Here is an 18,421-nt window from a genome sequence, read left to right on the forward strand (position 1 = left end):
TAAATAAAACAAAAATAAAAACAATTGAAATAAAACACAAAAAATATTAAATATTTCATGTGTTTATCTCCATGCCATGTCGGTGACTACTGTAAAAAATAATATGATCAATAAGTTATGACAACATGCTTTAACTCATTAAAAAAATAAGTTATACAGGATTTAAGTCAGTTTAATATAATTTAAGTTGAAATGACTTTAAAAAGTTCATTGTACTTAAAAATTTAAGGCAGAAACTTTTTTTTTAGAGTGTATTAATCATCATCAGAGAACGGACATGCAAATGTGTTGTTCAATTATTGAAATATTAAATTAAATTATCAGTGGGACTTCAATTAAATGTTATCTTTAGGTCAAAGGGATTCGGCTGGCAAAGCTGGTTGCCTTAAAATTTTGAGTTCACTAAAAGAAAAAAAAAATATAGACTAAAAAGGTGATTGGTTTAAAAAAAATGATGTTATCTGAACCACATTAATTATCTAAGTGTATTTTGAAAAAAGACAAGTGATAAATCATGAAAATATATATTTTTTTACAGTGTGGGCATCTCGGTCTGTAAAGTCAGCATATGTATAGCTATTTACCTATGTATCAAATGCAAATATAACAAATAAAAAAACTTGCTTGAGCATTCGCGCCTATGTTTGTGTACAAATTCTGGCCTAAAATGCATCATCACATTCACAAAGAAAGCTACATTATATGACTCCAGCACACATGCAATGTTTTGGTCTCCAAAAATGAAGTGGCTCATTCACCAACCATAATAAAAGACATAATATAAGGTATTTCGCATCAAGTTTTACTGCGAGGCTTCGATTTATAACTCGTAGACTATTGCACAGTCATGTCCCGTCTAGGCAGGCACGTGTGGGACAGTCTTGGCTCGTTCGGAGAGAGGACAAAAGCCTCTTTCACCCCGCGCGAGCGAACCGCTCCATTAGAGATGCATTCCTATTCAGATGGGGTCAAATTCCTCTTGCTCCCGGCTAATGGCTCAGAGAGACACGGACAGAGAAAGGCCACTGATGTCAGAATCAGCCCGCAGAGCGTACGACTGCAAGGCCGAGAGCATGAGCAGAGTCCTTGGTGTTCTAAGAACGTCTTCAAATGTTCCGCTCTTTGGATTTTAGGCTTTTAGCATGCCGTAATGTGCTCTTTTATGTCCCGTCTCTTACATAATGTAATATGACAGAGGGTAGACGGCGCAGAGAGGGCGAATAGTGCATATATATAGCAATTGCAGCATCTCTGAGGAGCCAAACTCTCCTGATGGTCAAAGATGTCATGTGATGCTGCTTGGAGACTCTGAAATGTTTCTTGAGCAGAAAATCCGCATATTAGAACGATTTCTGAAGGATCATGTGACACTGAAGACTGGAGTAATGATCACAGAAATAAATCGAAATTGAAAATATATTCACATAGAAAACAGTTGTCATTTATTTCATAATATTACCGTTTTTACTGTATTTGTGATCGAATAAATGCAGCCTGGATGAGCAGAAGAGTCTTCTTTCAAAAACATTAAATAATCGTACTTATTCCACACTTTTGACCAGTAGTGTATGTATAGAGATGTAATCCAGAGGCACTATTCCATAACATTTATAACCGTTGTCATGTCATATATTTTTCAAGGGCCGGCATGAGAACTGCGGAGTGAGAAGAAACACCAGTCCAAGACGGTGTCAGTGATTTCCTCCTCTCTGCAAAATCTGCTCCAGAAGTTTCTGTAAAAAAATAAATAAATAAAAAGCATGTTGTCAGTTTTATTCCAAACGTCCATAATTTGTGGTCAGCATGAGTCGGACACGCCAAATGTTTTTGTTGAAACACATCATAATGAATACTGGATGTCTGGGTGTTTTAAAAAAAACAATCATTGCAGTTTTAAGGAAGATATTATAAGTCAATTCCAACTTTTGTTTCTCTTGTGAGTGTTGAAAGGTTTAATTTGCAAGAATTTCTCTACATGGGCTCGTTCTCCACCAAGACTTTCCTTTTCTGTGAAACATTTGCAAAATGTGTTAAAATCATATTACAATATTTAACTTCACGAGATTTTTAAGTTCTTATACATTGCACTTTTTCATATTTATATTATTTGTTTGTGATGGGAATGAGAAGTTAATTAGTGGATGAATGAAACAATACATTTCTTATCACCATCACATGCACATGCAATATCAGAATATCCACACAGTTACATATTATTCCAAATGAAGGTTGATCAAGGCCACGATCAGATCTTCCAGTATGTGAGATAAATGTTCATCTCAATATAGACGTGCACTATATGTATTGCCAAAAGTATTGAGACACCCCTCCAAATCATTGAATTCAGGTGTTCCAATCACTTCCATGGCCACAGGGGTATAAATCAAGCACTAGGCATGCAGACGCTTCTACAAACATATGTGAAAGAACGGGTCGCTCTCAGGAGCTCAGTGAACTCAAGCGTGGTGCCGTGATTGGCTGCCACCTGTGCAATAAATCCATTGGTGAAATTTCCTCACTACTTAATATTCTACTCTCAACTGTTAGTGGTGTTATAACAAAGTGGAAGCAATCAGGAGCAACAGAAACTCAGCCACATAAAATCACAGAGCAGGGTCAGCACATGCTGAGGGTCACAGTGCGCAGAAGTCGCCAACTTTCTGCAGAGTCATTAGCTACAGACCTCAGAACTTCATGTGGCCTTCAGATGAGCTCAAGAATAGTGTGTAGAGCTTCATGGAATGGGTTTCCATGGCCGAGCAGCTCATCCAAGCCTTACATCACCAAGTGCAATGCAAAGCGCCGGATGCAGTGGGGTAAAGCACGCCGCCACTGGACTCTAGAGCAGTGAGACATGTTCTCTGGAGTGACGAATCACGCTTCTCTGTCTGGCAATCCAAATGGAGTCTAGGTTTGGCGGTTGCCAGGAGAACGGTACTTGCCTGACTGCATTGTGCCAAGTGTAAAGTTTGGTGTAGGGGGAGTATGGGGTGGGGTTGTTCAGGGTTTGGGCTTGGCCCCTTAGTTCCAGTGAAAAGAAATCTTAATGCTTCAGCAAACCAAGACATTTTGGACAATTTCATGCTCTCAACTTTGTGGGAACAGTTTGGGGATGGCCCCTTCCTGTTCCACCATGACTAAGCACGGTCCATAAAGACATGGATGAGCGAGTTTGGTGTGGAGGAACTTGACTGGCCTGCACAGAGTCCTGAACTCAACCCGATAGAACACCTTTGGGATGAATTAGAGTGGAGACTGAGAGCCAGGCCTTCCCGTCCAACATCAGTGCCTGACCTCACAAATGGTCAAAAATTCCCATAAACACACTCCTAAACCTTGTGGAAAGCCTTCCCAGAAGAGTTTAAGCTGTTAGAGCTGCAAAGGGTGGGCCAACTCCATATTAAACCCTGCGGATTAAGAATAGGATGTCATTAACGTTAATGCGCAACGTTTATATATAGTGTATATAGTGTATGTTTTAGAATCACCCATATAAGAGAGGGAGAAACAGAGAGGGAACATGGGGAAAGCATCCAGCCTCATGCCAGACAAACACATACTGGTTGGCAATGATTTTATTGTCTACATTTGTGTGTGTGTGTGTGTGTGTGTGTGTGTGTGTGTGTGTGTGTGTGTGTGTGTGTGTGTGTGTGTGTGTGTGTGTGTGTGTGTGTGTGTGTGTGTGTGTGTGTGTGTGTGTGTGTGTGTGTGTGTGTGTGTGTGTGTGTGTGTGTGTGTGTGTGTGTGTTATCATGTGCCATGGCATCATTGGCAGTGACTGGGTGGTCGTTTTTGTGAACAGTAGCTTTACACACACACACACACACACACACACAGCACAATGAAGCTCTTAGAGCACTGCCAATCAGACAGCATTCAAAACACACACACACACACACACACGCACACACACACACACACACACTTTTGCACACAGAATATTTGCCTATTATTCGTCTCTCACATGCACACATATGTATGCACACCACCACCACCATCATCATCAATAACTAAATGCTATTTTCTTATTCCCTCATGATGCCAGAACATGAAATATAAAAATAAGGCTGAGGATGAAAGTTGGAGCATGTTAAGAACAGCATAACTAATATCATGTTGACTGTTGAAAACTGTTGAAAGAGTTGCCGTATGACATTTGTGTGTGCATGTGAATATGTTGGCTCAGTTTCAGACAGTCTGTGGTGGTTTTTTGACTGACTACACTGATACTCTGGCCTATAGCGACATCTGGTGGACAAAAAGTATGACATTTACTCTGAATACTTGTAAAGTACCACACACACACACACACACACACACACACACACACACACACATTTTTGCAGAAGATTTTATCTGTATCAGATATTTGCCGTCATTCTTCTAGTAAAGTGCATTTTTTTGTCTAACCATGTGGTCTAGCAGTGTGAATTTGAATAACTTAAAAGGATAGTTCACCTAAAAATGAAAATTACCCAATCAGAGTTATTAAGAAATGTCCTGGCTCTTCCAAGCATTATAATGGCAGTGAGTGAATGGCAGCCCAAAATTTTAAGCCCAAAAAGTGCATCCATCCATTATAAAAGTGCTCCACATGGCTCCGGGGGTTAATAAAGGCCTTCTGAAGCGAATCGATGGGTTTGTGAAAGCAAAATAGCCATCATTTACACGTTTTAAAGTAAAATATCTAGCTCACGGCAGACCACCTTCTGTATTCAGCTTACAAAAGAAGCATAACTGGCGCAACGATGGCGTCGGACGTAGCGTAAGCGTTTTGAACTGCGAGCGTTACACATTCTTCGTAAGTTGAATACCGAAGGCGTTCCGGTGGAAGGTAAATACTATATAAAGTTGTAAATATGGATACTTGTCTTACACAAACCCATCGATTCACTTCAGACGGCCTTTCTTAACCCCTTAAACCCGAAGTGTACCGCCCATGGTACTAAGCAAAAATCCACATAATCCATTGCATCGATCATGAGATATATATTGCGTCGTTTAAGGAATATTACTACAGTTCCAATTTCCAAAAACATGGCATTTTTTATGAAGACTGACCAGAATCAAGAATTCTTGAGAATCATCTGTGAAATATAACACACACACACACCTGCCTGTTTCATCTCTGTTTCATCTTAATAAAGCCCTATGGTTTTAATTAACCCTGGAGGGCGGTGGGGCTGTATGACTGAGTTCACCTCTCTCAGTGTAATTACACACGTCGAACACACACTCTTGCCTTCAGAAAACAGAGACTTTCAAAACAGTGTCACAGATTTACACAAAATGTCATGCCATTGTGTGTAGAGAAAAGGGAGCAAACATGACCAAATAATACAGACCAGGGTTTCACAAGCTAGGTTTTATGAATTGATGAACAGCTTATAATTAATGGGGGAAAAAACACTGAAAACTACATTTGCTTACGTGCATGTCATGTGATCATTATTAACCAATATCAGAGAACTGTGGACATGCAAATCTGTTATAATTATACAAAATTATTGTTAAACAGGCAAGGAAAATGACTTTGGACCCTTCTCATGTGCTGTATCCAGAATTCGAACAACTTCCATCTGGTCGACGTTTTCGTACTCCAAGGTTCAGATACAACCACTATAAGAATGATTTTGTTCCTCTGGCTACAAGGTTGTTAAACTCTAGTTCAAAGGACACAACTGTGTGATCGTGTATTGGTGTGGCTATCTTGTTATGCAGCTTACCTGTATTGGCCAAAACAATTTTCCCTTAAAGGGACAGATAAAGTTAAGTAAGTAAGTAAGTAAACAAATATATTATTAAATAAATAAATATCTATTTTATATATATATATATATATATATATATATATATATATATATATATATATATATATAGAGAGAGAGAGAGAGAGAGAGAGAGAGAGAGAGAGAGAGAGAGAGAGAGAGAGAGAGAGAGAGAGAGTATTTGTAATATATTAAAAAAATACTAAAACTTAAAATGAAAACGGAAAAAATAAGAAATGCTAATTAAAATTATAATAGTATATAATTAATACCAGAGCGGTTTAAAAACAGTTGTACACTCCCAAAGACTTCCATAGGAATTCAGAATTTGCATGCATTCATTATTCACTTGTTGTGTATGCTGTGAGCATCCTAAAACAACATTAGGATGTGAGTAATTCAACTTTTAAATGTAACATTAAAAAAAGCTAGTGTTTGATATATTTAAATGCAAAGCCTAAAAAAAATGAATAAAATGCTACTGTAAAGCGTAGTCAGTGTAGTAATCAATGCACTAATATTTACCAGAAATTGCTGCAAATATATTGAAACTGCTGTCTATCCTGCTTAAACCCATTCAAATAAATTGACAATGCGGAGTTGTTTGGAACAATTGAGAGATGTATAAACCATGTGACCGCGTGGCGGCAAGATCAAAGCATGTCACAAATCTGATTAATACTAAAATAACACTGCTGACAACACACTGGGAACTAAAATCTCCCTCCTCATAACTATATTAAAGGGAAAGTTCACCCAAAAATGAAAATTACCCCATGATTTACTCACCCTCAAGCCATTCTAGGTAGCCTGCATGCCAGCCGAACTTAGCCCCTAAGCTCGGAAGAGCCAGGATATTTCTAATATAACTCTGATTGTATTCGTCTGAAAGAAGAATCTCATATACACCTAGGATTGACTTGAAGGTGAGTAAATCATGGGGTCACTTTCATTTTTTTTTTTAACTAACCCTTTAAACACCAAATATATTCTGATTGGCTGTGTGCACCTGGTTTGGAGACATTGGCCCTCATTTATCAATCTTGCGTAGAAACGGGCGTATATGTTGGTGTAAGATTATGCTTACACTCCTCTCACCACCTGATTTATGAAGCTGTGCGCACCTCTGAAATCCAGGCGTACGCAAAACCTGCCCTTGATAAATGCCGCGGCTGAAAACGATCGTCATTAGAATAACACGCCCCTATATATTCAAGTCTCCGCCTCCCCCACGCCCTCATTTTACGCCATGGACACACGGAAGACGGCAAAGAAGTGAAACTTCTCTGACGTGGAGATCGAGACCATTGCTGCGTCCCAATTCGCATACTATCCGTACTAAATAGTATTCGAAAAAATAATTAGTATGTCCCAAATCGTAGTATGTTGAAAAGAGTATTCCAAAGATTCCCGGATGGTTTACTATTTCCGGTCAGAATTCGTAGTGCAGATCGATGCACACTCTAACGGCTGATATTGCCCACAACCCATTGCGAGATGGACGAGGATTCGATTAGAACTACAAACGCAGATAAAAAGTGTTAAAAAACTACAAACATGACGGTTACGCGAGTCTGACGGTTAAGTGGAGAGGATTAGATAAAGTGGTTTGAGTGAGCAATTATCAGTATTTAACCTGACGAAAAGATATTTATTCAATATTATCCACATTATATTTCACCTGCAGCAGCATTGAGAACTTTTGTAATGATACGTTTGGCCATTAACTTTGCAAACACATGAGAGGAGTCTCTGCATTTAATGCTGCCTTCACGTGCTATCGGAAATTTGATAATTCCCATTTCTGAAGTCGAGATTACGAGCTCATCCCATTAAAATTTCGAAAGTGGAGTGCGTTCATGTGCAATTTTTACCTAGGAAACTCGTATTTACGATAATTCCGAGAGCACGTGAAGGCAGCATAGGACCCACGAAAGGCAGATCAACGAGCGACTACATTTCTCTCCGATACGGTAGGAAATTAAATTTAAAGTGGGGGATTTTAACTGTGACAATGATTGACAGTTTAAAGGGTGACGGGACGCACGTAACAGAGTCCGTTAAAGATGACGAAGTAGTATGTCCCAAAGCTTGCATACTCTTCTGCTACACACTCAAAAGTATGTACTTTTTCTTCACAAAAAGAGTACATACTTTTAGGACGTAGTATAAGTAGGCGAATTGGGACGCAGCCCATCACCAGGGAAGTGGAAAAAAAAACAAAATTGTTTTATTTGGGAGTTGAAAGAGTGGGATTAAAGGCGCTCACAAAAAGGTGTATGGTGGAAATCCAGTTTAAATAGCTGTTTGGATGAGAAATTACCTATCACAATTCATTATTTTACAGCACGTGTTTTGAAATAATATGCATTTAATTTCCTATCACGTCACATGTATTGGGGTGTACAATAGTGATGATGATGTGATGTGGAGTACCATTCATTCACATTAATAATTGCATGACAATTTGTAAGATTCTTCTTATTATTATGATTTGTATTATTAATTACGCTTATTGTTATTTAGAAGAAGAATGTGGTTATTATTATTATTTATTTTATTATTATTCAAAAGAAGAAGAATGTAATTTTTATTATTTTGTCAGTCTGAATTATTTTCAGTCCCAGTCCGTGCGCAGCTGTCGGGCCTAACCAACATCAGGTAAAGCGCACAGGCTCGCAACTGGAGGAATACATATGCCTACAAATCAAATGCTTTGGTAAAGTCACACAAATTAAACATTGAAGTCCATGTTGCACAAAAATAAACACTGAAGTTTATAATTAGCCTACTATATCCCTATTCGCACGGGATTATGTGGGGACCTCTGGTGATTTGTAATAATTGCAGAGAATGTCTGTGATCTTAATCCCGTGCGAATCGGCCATGTCTGTAATAGGTAAAGCAAATATTCCCCCGCAAATGAGCTACCATATTTCACCAAACACAGAGGTCCTGTGATAACATTAGTCCCGTGCGAATCGGCATCTCTGTGATTTGGCCGGGATTAGGCGGATCGTATATCATTTTTGCAAGGTGTTTGTGTCCTGTGTGCATTTCTATCTTTATCTTTCACGAAGAATGGAGCTAGGCTGCATATAATGCGCACCGTTATGACTGCCTGTGCGGCCGAGCGGATTACTTTCACTTTAGAATGAGCATTTGGGAGTAAATTTTTTGAATGGTGTGTTTAATATTATTCTTAATGAAAAACACAAAAACAGAACAGTTAAATGACAACTCGCTTAAATGGGCACTTTTACATTTAGCTTTGAAACTGAATCTTCCGTCGTATGTTATTAGGCTATATTGCACAGTTTTTAATTGCGTCTGTTCTCTAACTGAACGGAATTATTTGTATTACTATAAAACAATCAAAATGATATCGATACGACTGTTTATAATTTCATACAGCTATATAACGAAAAAACATTTTCAAGTCTTTACATCATATCCGGGAGATAAGTCAGTAAATTCGAGTAAAATCACAGCTTATCCCGTGCGAATGCGCCACGCAAAATTCAGATGTGGGGAGTAATTTCTAAATCTCACGAGGTCCCCAGATAATAGCCTACTCATCCCGTGTGAATAGAGCTTTAGTTGTTGTTGTTGTTTTACAGTGGGTCATAATATAGCATATCTTTGTCAGTGCGTTTTGTGGTGTTAGGAATTGTTTTTCTGCGCATTTTCGCACTAACTCAAAACGTGCGGACACCACCTCCTGAGCTGGCGTAGGATTTGAGCGTGCCGTACGCCAACGTCCATATTGATAAATCTCAAAGTCACCGTGGTTTTGGGTGTAGGCTACGCTGGAAATTTGGTGTACGCACTTTTGATAAATGAGGGCCATTATGATATATTTTTGAATATATATTAGAATATAATATATATATATTTGATGTGCAAATGTAAAGACAGGCCTTGAAATGTGTGTTTTCTGACAATACCTGTACGTTGAATATCGCTCTCTGTCAGGAATAGAGTAAGAGGTGTTTAGGAACAAAATGCATCGGCAAAATCAATTCCGGCTGCTTAAGGGGTGGAACGGGTTTAGAGAAGTCGTCCTTCTCCGGTCCGATAGAATTAGTGGAATTTTGTTAAGATTACCGAATACCCTGTGACGGCATATTGGAAAAGCTTCACGTTCAGGATTAATGCTGAGAATTAATCTAATTTGTTGAACCAGTTAACGCCGACTCAAAAATTCAATCCCACACACCGAGAGAGAGGGCACACACCCCAGCGTGGTAATGATTACCGATGGACCTCTGAGCTGATCTGAGATCTGTCTTCACTGCTCTTCTAAACTGCTCTCAGATCAGGCCTATATGTCAACAAACAGCAGCGGCCACATACCTTTTTAAAGAGCTCTGCCCGCAGCCTGTTGGTCCGAGATGCCAGTTTTCTTTTCTCCTCGTCTTTTTTCCTCTTTTCTTCCTCTCTCCTCTTCCTCACTTCAGGGAGCTGGTTATAATTCCTGTCAATCAAAGCTCAGAGTTAGCATGCTTGACATACTAGCTGCGGTTTATAAATGAGCACTGATGCACAGAGAAAAGAGAAAGGAAAAGACAGTGTTGGATTTTGTGGTATGTTGTCAGGGTTTTCTGGGTGGTTGCTAGGGTATATTAGGTGGTTGCTAGGGTGTTTGGGTATTCTTGTTTTTTTGGGGTATTTTGCAGGGTTACCGGAATGTTGTTGGGGTGTTCTGGGTGGTTGCTATGGTGTTTTGTAGCATTTTGGGTGGTTGGTAGGATGTTTTGGGTGGTTGCCAGAATGCTGTTGGGTGTTCTGGTGGTTGCTAGGGTTTTGCCAGGGTATGCTAGTTCATTGCTAGGTTGTTTTAGTGTATTCTTGGTGTTTTAGGGTATTTTTGGTAATTGCCAGTATGTTGTAGCGCTATGGGTGTTCTGGCTGGTTTCTATGGTGTTGCTAGAGTATGTTAGGTGGTTGCTAGGGTGTTGCTGGGGGATTCCAGGTGGTTGCTAGGATGTTTTGGGTGGTTCCCAGGATGTTGTTGGGTGTTCTGGGTGGTTACTAGAGTGTTGCTAGGGTATATCAGGTAGTTGATAGGGTTTTTATGGGGGGTGGGTGTTCTTGGTGTTTTGAGGGTATTTTGCAGGGTTACAGGAATGTTGTTGGTGTGTTCTAGGTGGTTGCTAGGGTGTTGTTGGGGGATTCCAGGTGGTTGCTAGGATGTTTTGGGTGATTCCCAGGATGTTGTTTGGCGTTCTGGGTGGTATCTAGAGTATTGCTAGGGTATATTATGTGCTTGCTACGTTTTTTTTGGAGGGTATTAGTGGTGTTTTTAGGGTATTTTGCAGGGTTATAGGAATGTTGTTGGTGTGTTCTGGTTGGCTGCTATGGTGTTTTGGAGCATTCTGGGTTGTTGCCAAAATGTTGTTGGGTGTTCTGGTGGTTGCTAGGGTGTTGCTAGGTTGTTTTAATGTATTATTGGTGTTTTAAGGTATTTTGGGTAGTTGCCAGTAGGGCCAGGGGTGTTCTGGCTCATTTCTAGGGTGTTGCTAGAGTATGTTAGGTGGTTGCTAGGGTGATTTGGGGTATTCTTGTTGTTTTTAGGGTATTTTGCAGGGTTAGAGGAATGTTGTTGGGGTGTTCTGTGTGGTTACTATGGTGTTTTGGAACATTCTGTGTGGTTGGTAGGATGTTTTGGGTGGTTGCCAGAATGCTGTTGTCTGTTCTGGTGGTTGCTAGAGTGTTTCCAGGGTATGCTAGTTCATTCCTAGGTTGTTTTAATGTATTCTTGGTGTTTTAAGGTATTGTGGGTAGTTGCCAGTAGGGCCAGGGGTGTTCTGGCTCATTTCTAGGGTGTTGCTAGAGTATGTTAGGTGGTTGCTAGGGTGATTTGGGTATCCTTGGTGTTTTTCATGGTATTTTTCAGGGTTGCCAGAATGTTGTTGGGGTATTCTGGGTGGTTGCTAGGGTGTTTTATTTTTATTTTGAGGGGTTGCCAGAATTAAGAAATAAACAGGGAATATTTACAACGTTATCTGACATAACCGCCTGTGTTATTCTGTCACACTGCACCACATCCATGGCTTAAATCAAACTTCTGAACACAGCCACTCATTCGTGCAGAACCCATCCAGCCGTGCATCAAGGAGGTTTAATTTGGAAGCACAGTGAGACCAGATCTAATCTGATGAGGGTTTTATCCAGCGGCAGCAAAATAAACAAGCTGTGAAAAGCACAATCAGGGCAGCAAAACCCAGCCACAGACACACAGATAGAACTGATACAGGTGTTTGTGTCTGTGTGAGGGAAATAAAGCAGGAAAGGTGTTTCACAAAACAGGAACTGGCATATTATTTTACCTCCTGGACAGCAGCTGCAGACCCTTTCCCATGATGCTTCTGTCTTTGGATTTCAAAAGGCTTTCTGCAGAACAAACAAACACACACACAATAAATGAGGTTTATATAATTAAATGACAAAATCATACTGAAGAAGCAGTAGAGTCCATGATTAAATATTGCTCAACCATCAACTTCAGATTGTTTTGGAATTTGGACCCCCAGAAATCAGAAAATAAATGGGCAGACCCTTGAATTATTAAAACTCTCATTTTGAAAAATAACATTATTTATCACAAGAAGCAAGTCTTCTGCTTACAATATTTGCACTAAAGTGAAATACAGGAATAATCAGGCCCACACGGTGCACGCCGAACTCAAAGAGGGCCACAGATCTCCATCAGCTGTTATGTAAGCTATACCTTTCCTTTTATATATATATATATATATATATATATATATATATATATATATATATGGTCAAATTTGAATATGCATAGAGTTGCCCATGTTTACAGCTGCTCAGATTCAGTCTGATCTTGCAACTCTAATATTTCCAGGAGATATAGTACTGTAATCTCAATGTCTGTCCAGATGGGGGCGATATTTCCTGTCTTTTAACATTGACCTTATAACAGCGACTGACTGATGTTGTTTCTCCAGTGTTCTGAAAATTCCCTGCTCTCATTTCAGATGTCGATTTGATAAACAGCATCTGTCTGAATATTGAGGACATGAACGTGTTGTTCGTTCGACCGGGTTTCAACATGTATGAATGCCATGATAGTTTTACAGTCTGTGCTGCACACCTCGCTGCTGCTGGATGCCGGCGGGCTCGGGCCTCTGGGGTGAGCTCTGGGCTTTCTGCCTCTCCTGCGACCTCCACTCCAGGGCTTGAACTCTGGCCTGTGAGCGCTGGATGAAATCAGGCCGTCTGATCGCTAAAGCCTCCTGCACACACAGAGCCAACTCATTAGAGGGGCGAAATAGCAGTTCAATTCAAATTTGGGAATCAAGATGTTCAACTACATCAGTAAAAACACAAATGCAATCTCAATTGTTTCCCGTAGACAGCAATGAGCTACATGGAGAGCAAATGGAGACTTTAAGATGGCAGCCGTGTTTTGGATGATAGTCAATAGCTGGTTGACCAGCTACCATGTACCAAATGTCCAATGCGGTATGACAAGCTGGTATTTTGTTGGTCCAATGAGGGCTATAGACCAGCTACTAGCCTTTTTTTTTTGCACAAGCTATTTAAAGTGATAGTTCACCCAAAAATGAACATTTTTGAAAACAACATTTTCATTATCACTTTAAGATCAGTTTAGACCATCTATAAACCAGCTCTAAAATACTAAAACAGGTATCAGTTTAAAATAGATTTTCCAGCAGCAACATTTTTCTCCTGGGAAAAAATGTAAAAATATGTAATTTTACTGAAATAAAAATGAATTATTCAAATAGTAGGCTATATGGAAATTGGTCCAACGTGGGCTATAGACCAGCTACTGACCTTGTAGTTCACCCAAAAATGAACATTGAGTAAATTATGACAACATTTTCATTATCACTTTAAGATCAGTTTAGACCATCTATAAACCAGCTATATACCATATACTAAAACACGGTATCAGTTTAAAATAGATTTTCCAGCAGCAATATTTTTCTCCTGGGAAAAAATTTTAAAAATGTAATTTTACGAAAGTAAAAAATGAATTATTCAAATAGTAGGCTATATGGAAATTGGTCCAACGTGGGCTATAGACCAGCTACTGACCTTTTTTTTGTTGTTGTTGTTGCACAAGCTATTTAAAGTGGTTAACATTTTATGAGTAAATGATGACAACATTTTTATTATAATTTTTGGCTGAACTATCACTTTAAGCTCAGTTTAGACCATCTATAACCCAGCTATATACCATGTACTAAAACAACTATCAGTTAAAAATGGATTTTCCAGCAGCAACATTTTTCTCTTGGGATTTTTTTTTAATTAAAATTACATAAAAATATGTAATTTTACTTAAGTAATAATAAATTATTAAAACATATGGTAATTATTGTATTATGAAATAAAACTTTCTTTATAAAATATATTGCAAAGAAGGAAAAATTAACACTTTGCCCCCAAAACTACATCCAATTTGTTTAATTTCCTTCTTTAAAAAACGACATTTGAAAACCAAATCATTAAAATTGTTCTCTTGATTTTCAGTTTAGAATTCTGTAAATGTAAACATTTAAAATATTGTTTTCACACTCAAATCCTACATTTCAGAGGCCAAAATCATTCACAATTAAATATATTACTATTCTAAAATGCTAAAATATATAGACTAGTATAAATAGCTTTATTTGAAACAATAGACATCTATTGCATGTCCTAGTGTCCAAATTTAAGGTGGAATAGTTACACGTTTCTACATGTACTTTAGTAATAACAGTAAATTATGCATAATCACAAGTAACCAACCCTAAGCCAAACCCTAACCCTCTCTATAGCAAGTCCATTTAGTTAATTCATATTACTCAGTACTTCGGCTATATGAGTAAGCACAATGTAACTAAGTCACCTTAAATAACGTGTAATCCCTCATTTATATTATTTAAGGGCAGAAGTACCTTGAAACAACAGAAGAGTAACTCACGCTAAGTGACAATGCAGTTTCAGGAGGGACATTTTGGGACTCAAACGGAACAAATTCCACAAATGGACCAGCGGGAGGCGTTTTGTTCTTCCCATCAGCAGAACCAGCAGCCTCTTCTCTGAGCTCTCTGTGTTCATTATTCCCTCTATCCTCTGTTAAAGACACTGAATAAGAGGAACACACACATATTTAGTTATGAAACACATGAGCTCTGTTACAAAACCTAGTGAGCTGCCTAGTCATAGGAAACCTCATACGTGACCAATGTAATGCTCAGCATGGGCAGAAATTCTTGCAAGAGCTCACTAGAGGAATCCAGGAAAAACTCTAAGCGTTTTGAGTTGAGCTGATACCAACATGTCCAGAGTGTAAAGACATCGATTTCTCTGTGTTGTCCATATAAAATCCCCTCATCTTGCTAAATGTCAGTGTGTTTCAAGTGAAGTTTGTGTTTAAGGGAGCCAAAGGTCAGGAGAGACCAGGCGTACCTGCTGTTGCTGTGTGGGATGTAGCTCGTCTGTGCTCGTCCTTCTGTCTCTGCTGGGCCTGCAGCTTTATGTTGGCGATAACCGCAGCGGCGTTCAGGGCCAGGACGGCGTCTGCGCTGAGATGAGGCGAGTTATCTAAGAACAAAGAGAGCGTGCATCATCCAGAGTCCGGTAGGCCTGAAACACACTCCACATGTGTGTACGGCAATGCAAACGCTTCTGGCTATGCAAGCTGATGCATTCAGAAATGGAAGTAATGCAAGAACACTACACACTTCTGCTAGGACTAAACTAAAGTACCACATATATGTTAAACTAGAGATTGTGCATTCATTTATTAAACTATTAAACTATGTCTGCATTAGCATACTTGTGTAGAATATGTTCCTGGCCTTTGGACACCTACAGTAAACACTAGAGCTAGGATTTTCGAAACGTTTAATGCCAATGATCCCTGGATATAATGAGCTATATTATATTCAGTCGTGCTCAAAAGTTTAAACACCCCTTGCATAATATCTGCAAAAAGCGAATTATTTTAACAAAATAAGAGGGATCATAAAAAATGTTTTTTTTTTTTTTTTTTTTTTAGTACTGTCCTGAATAAGATATTGTACATAGATGTTTACATATAGTCCACAAGACAAAATAATATAAAATATATAATGTAAAAATGACTTGGACCATTGATTCTTAATACTGTGTCAGATGATCCACGGCTGTTTTTGTGTTTTGTGATGGTTGTTCTTGAGTCTCTTGTTTGTACTCAGTTAAACGAGTATGGGGTCTCTGCGGAACAAAAGCATTTCTAAATTTGTGGGTGTTTTCAAACTGATGGTGTTTATAAACCATGCAATGAAAATGATCCCCTTCACCCGACCCCACCCCTAAACCCTACCCCACGCTGTGACATGGGCAAATCAGGTAACGCAGTGAAAAACACCCACTGATCCTGCAGAGACCTATACTTGAGTTAAACTGCCCAATGTTTTTCAGACAAATCCTCAAATTCTTCAGTTTTCCAGCATCTTTTGCATATTTGAGCCCTTTCCAGCAGTGACTGTGTGATTAAGAGATCCATCTTTTCACACTGAGGACGATTGAAGGACTCAAACACAACTATTAAAAAGGGTTCAAACATTCACTGATGCTCCAGAAGGAAACACGATGCATTAAGAGCTGGGGGTGAAAACTTTTGAACAGGATGAATATGTCCAAATTTTTCCTTATTTTGTTTAAATATTTAAACAATTATTTTAGTACTGCCCTTCGGAAGCAACAGAAGATACTTACATGTTTCCAGGAAGACAAATTAAGTACAATTTAGCTTGATCTTCATATTCAAAAAGTTTTCAACTTTTAAACATGGTAATTTTTTTTGTCTTGTGGACTATGTATTTTATGTAAAACATCTTATTCAGGCACTAAATAAAAACATGCATTTCCCTCTTATTTTGTTAAAATTATTAACATTTTGCAGATTCTGCAAGGGGTGTGTAAACTTTTAAGCATGACTGTATGAGAGAGATGTGAAAGAGATATGAATGACAATTATTAAAAAAATTAGTCTTTAGAATTCTCTAAATGTTACTTTTTTTAAATTCTAAATTTTCTGGAGGGAAAAAAATAAGGCAGTGTTTACTGGCCTAAGTACAAATATAGCGATATATGCTATTTACACCAAGCAACTAGATTCTATACACTCAGTGAAAAAAATATATTTTCTTAGTGACAGATGATATTTACACTAAGTGCAAATAGCTGTAGATGCTATTTAGGCTACTAAGTGAAAATATTGATTTATTCTATTTACACCAAATAAAAGTAGCAGTTCTTTGCAATATGTGTAAATAGTAATTAGATGCTATTTATACTTTATTTTGACAGATACATAATATTTGCACCTCAGTATTGTTGTACATTAACAGGATGCAATAATAATAGAGAGTAAATGATTATATTTATTAAAGTTATTAAATGGATGCCGCCTTAATGGGACAATAAAAGCCCTCCCTACACCTACCCCTAACCCTACCCAATAAATGCTTTTATTATCATTAAACATTTCGTTAGGCACTTTATTTCCATTTTTAGAACCTTTTCTTAATTTTTATTGAAAGTAAATACCTTTCCGATGTGATATGTGATGGGAAAAGAGAGAAGAGCGAGCTCTGCAAAAGGCGGATTCGAACCCGGGTCGATCGCATCAAAACCAAGATCTTAAGGCCTGTACAGCGGCGTTTTTCTTGACGGTTTTCAGCGCGCCTTGAGTGTTCACACCCAAGTGATTTTCACTGGCGATGCGCAGAGTGACATATTATGTTTATGGCCAAAACCATTCACACACTTTTTGCTAACTGGCAAGCAGCATTAGCAGCTCATCTTCTTCTTTGTCTACTTACTACTTCTTCGTCATATCAATGTGTGCTCGGCAAGTCGGCTTTGTGCTTGAGCGCCACCAAGTCGTGTTTTACTGTCACTTCAGCAGCTCCAGGCACGTGAACAAAAGCTCTGATCTCATTGGTCGGCCAGTTTTTAACACGCCACGTCAAAATAAAAAAAACGAACCCGAGGCATTTTTTATTATGACGCTTTTACGCCTGCCGTTTTGCACACTCACATTGGCGCCCTTTGTTTAGTCACAAGGCGTTAAAAGTCGGAAATAAACGCGCGCGAAAATTGTCCCGGTGCGAACAGGCCTTCATGCTTTCCTGACTGACGTTGACTTTACTGACTACGCCACTGAAGACGTTTTATCTGCGTTTTTTTTATCTTGTTTGGCCCAACCAGGCATCGTTAGGCGGAGCTAGTATAAATAGACACTCCGAAAAAGGAAGCCGCGAGCATCCTAAAAGGTAAAAATCGAATCATATATAAAGTAAATAATAACTTTTTTCATTGCAAAGAACTCTAAGCATTTTCTTTGAGCGGTTCGAAGTCTGAAGTAATCATAAATGACTTCATTTCAAACAATAGTCGTGTATTGCATGTCCTCAGATAGTTAAATGTGCGTGTACTTCGTTGGCTGTCAGATTTTTCTCCATGTGTAGCAGCTCTAAATTCCCACGGAAGCTCAAAAACCGGTATTGAAAGCAGGGTAGAAATAGATTATGCATGCAAAGGGATGCGTGGGAAAATGAAAAGATGAGAAAACGCATGACAGAAAGAGAGAGACAGGAGAGAAATCCCCCGTTTCGGGCAGT

General features: G+C 38.7%; 1 protein-coding gene across 2 annotated transcripts in view; it reads right to left on the reverse strand.

The window, feature by feature from the left end:
* Positions 1-509: 509 nt before the first annotated feature.
* cUnh10orf90 (chromosome Un C10orf90 homolog) overlaps positions 510-18,421 on the reverse strand; it is a 45,241-nt gene continuing 27,329 nt past the window's right edge. The window contains exons 6-11 of one of the 2 annotated variants that reach the window (XM_079846051.1): positions 15,219-15,353; positions 14,731-14,894; positions 12,889-13,030; positions 12,101-12,164; positions 10,125-10,245; positions 510-1,733 (exon numbers count right to left, since the gene is read on the reverse strand). In XM_079846051.1, the coding sequence (XP_079702177.1) occupies positions 1,692-1,733; positions 10,125-10,245; positions 12,101-12,164; positions 12,889-13,030; positions 14,731-14,894; positions 15,219-15,353 (668 nt within the window). In that variant the 3' untranslated portion in view covers positions 510-1,691. The remainder of the gene's footprint in view (positions 1,734-10,124; positions 10,246-12,100; positions 12,165-12,888; positions 13,031-14,730; positions 14,895-15,218; positions 15,354-18,421) is intronic. The other variant, XM_079846050.1, reaches the window with a different exon arrangement.

Source organism: Gobio gobio, assembly GCF_949357685.1.
Source record: "Gobio gobio genome assembly, chromosome: 20".
Classification (NCBI taxonomy): Eukaryota; Metazoa; Chordata; class Actinopteri; order Cypriniformes; family Gobionidae; genus Gobio; species Gobio gobio.